Source organism: Colobus angolensis, unplaced genomic scaffold (assembly GCF_000951035.1).
Source record: "Colobus angolensis palliatus isolate OR3802 unplaced genomic scaffold, Cang.pa_1.0 Scaffold37, whole genome shotgun sequence".
Lineage (NCBI taxonomy): Eukaryota > Metazoa > Chordata > Mammalia > Primates > Cercopithecidae > Colobus > Colobus angolensis.
The window spans coordinates 7443377-7445922 of record NW_012117043.1 but is presented as its reverse complement, the minus strand read 5'-3'; the positions used below and the strand labels follow the sequence as shown (position 1 = coordinate 7445922).

Sequence of the window (2546 nt, the reverse complement as noted above, 5' to 3'; positions counted from 1 at the left end):
CGCGCGCCGGAGGCATGGAGCGCTGCCCCAGCCTAGGGGTCACCCTCTACGCCCTGGTGGTGGTCCTGGGGCTGCGGGCGACACCGGCCGGCGGCCAGCACTATCTCCACATCCGCCCGGCGCCCAGCGACAACCTGCCCCTGGTGGACCTCATCGAACACCCAGACCCTATCTTTGACCCCAAGGAGAAAGATCTGAACGAGACGCTGCTGCGCTCGCTGCTCGGGGGCCACTACGACCCGGGCTTCATGGCCACCTCGCCCCCCGAGGACCGGCCCGGCGGGGGCGGGGGTGCGGCTGGGGGCGCGGAGGACCTGGCGGAGCTGGACCAGCTGCTGCGGCAGCGGCCGTCGGGGGCCATGCCGAGCGAGATCAAAGGGCTGGAGTTCTCCGAGGGCTTGGCCCAGGGCAAGAAGCAGCGCCTGAGCAAGAAGCTGCGGAGGAAGTTACAGATGTGGCTGTGGTCGCAGACGTTCTGCCCCGTGCTGTACGCGTGGAACGACCTGGGCAGCCGCTTTTGGCCGCGCTACGTGAAGGTGGGCAGCTGCTTCAGTAAGCGCTCGTGCTCCGTGCCCGAGGGCATGGTGTGCAAGCCGTCCAAGTCCGTGCACCTCACGGTGCTGCGGTGGCGCTGTCAGCGGCGCGGGGGCCAGCGCTGCGGCTGGATTCCCATCCAGTACCCCATCATTTCCGAGTGCAAGTGCTCGTGCTAGAACTCGGGGGCCCCCTGCCCGCACCCGGACACTTGATCGATCCCCACCGACGCCCCCTGCACCGCCTCCAACCAGTTCCACCACCCTCTAGCGAGGGTTTTCAATGAACTTTTTTTTTTTTTTTTTTTTTTTTTTTTTTGGGCTACAGAGACCTAGCTTTCTGGTTCATGTAATGCACTGTTTAACTGTGTAGGAATGTATATGTGTGTGTATATACGGTCCCAGTTTTAATTTACTTATTAAAAGGTCAGTATTATACGTTAAAAGTTACCGGCTTCTACTGTATTTTTAAAAAAAAAGAGTAAGCAAAAGAAAAAAAAAAGAACAGAGAAAAAGAGAGACTTATTCTGGTTGTTGCTAATAATGTTAACCTGCTATTTATATTCCAGTGCCCTTCGCATGGCGAAGCAGGGGGGAAAAGTTATTTTTTTCTTAAAGTACAAAGAGACGGGGGAACTTTTGTAGAGGACTTTTTAAAAGCTATTTTCCATTCTTCGGAAAGTGTTTTGGTTTTCCTTGGACCTCGAAGAAGCTATAGAGTTCAATGTTATTTTACAGTTATTGTAAATATAGAGAACAAATGGAATGACTAATCATTGTAAATTAAGAGTATCTGCTATTTATTCTTTATAATATCCCGTGTAGTAAATGAGAAAGAAGTGCAGAGCAGGATTAAAGAAAACCACTAAAACCGACTGGGCTCCATACTGATTTTCTGTGTTGGTGATTGATGGGGGGTGGGAGGGCGTGGGAGGGGCGGGTAGGGGATGCTGCTGTGCCTTCTACGCGGTTGGGGAAGGGGCTCATCCCCTCGGACTCACCTCCTGTGGTTATGATAGAGGTGACTTAGTTTTTTGAGGGCGGGGGGTGGCGATATTCTCTAACCCCTCACTAAAACATCACGTGGCCTCCGCCTAGTCTCCTAGCTTTTCCCCCTATGTCACCAAAGCTCGGGCCTGTAGTGACCTCGACACCCAGCCGGCCCCCTGGAGCTGACCCCAGGCTGGGCTGAGGGGCGGGGGGAGGGTGGGCGGCCGCTTTGTCCTGCCTGACAGGCCCTTCACAATGGGGACACGTGTCTTTCACACCTACCCTGGGGGCGGAGTGCCGCTGAAACTTGACCCCCGAGGAATGGGGAGGGGGGGAGATCAGAGCGCGCCCACCCAGATCCCGCCACCCCTCCCGCCTCGTACCCCCCACCTCAATATCCAGCCCATGTTAACCCTTTGCATGCCCGGAAGCTGCGGTGGTGCAATTGCTGAGGCAATCCCTTGGAATCAACAAGGCTCACAGCCTCCGGGATCTTGCAGGTCCGAGCCCCGAAATCCCAGGCCCTCGGCGGGAGGTGCTGGGGATATCAGAGAGATTTGACACTGGCCTCCCCTCTCCCCAGGGACCTAAGGAAGACTGAGGGCCATGGTTTCGGAGGGGTCCGAAATCTGGGTGAAAATCACCACCTCTGGCATCTGCTTTTGGGAAGAGGGTATGCCGGTGCTCTGGGCACTTTCTCCCTTGAGGGGTGGGGAGGAGGGAGAAATCGGAATCGGAATCTTTGCGCTTTAAGATTAGATAGGGGCAGAAGGCACGTAACCCCTTAAAGGGACGTGCAAAACATCACTCCCACCCCACCCCTTAAAAAGCCAACTCCTTGGGACCGACGCCTGACTCTCGCATGCGTCCCTCCGCCTCAGTCCCCAGTGGCGCCCGTCCGCACAGCTCCACGTGGGCCAGCTTCCTGACACTGCTCAGCGCTCCCTTTATTTATCTTGGACTCCAAAGTCGCTCTCCTTTGCTCCCTCCCCACCTCCCTGCCACCTCTCCGCACCTCCCTCC

General features: G+C 56.4%; 1 protein-coding gene across 1 annotated transcript; it reads left to right on the top strand.

The window, feature by feature from the left end:
* The first annotated feature begins 6 nt into the window (after positions 1 to 6).
* On the top strand, positions 7 to 979 carry NOG (noggin). The gene has a single exon (XM_011953737.1). The coding sequence runs from the start codon at positions 15 to 17 to the stop codon at positions 711 to 713; it is 699 nt and encodes a 232-aa protein (XP_011809127.1). The 5' UTR covers positions 7 to 14; the 3' UTR covers positions 714 to 979.
* Positions 980 to 2546: the final 1567 nt, after the last annotated feature.

What these genes read in the sequence shown, in the direction of transcription:
- NOG (XM_011953737.1), top strand. Translation starts at nt 15, where the DNA reads ATGGAGCGCTGCCCCAGCCTAGGGGTCACCCTCTACGCCCTGGTGGTG.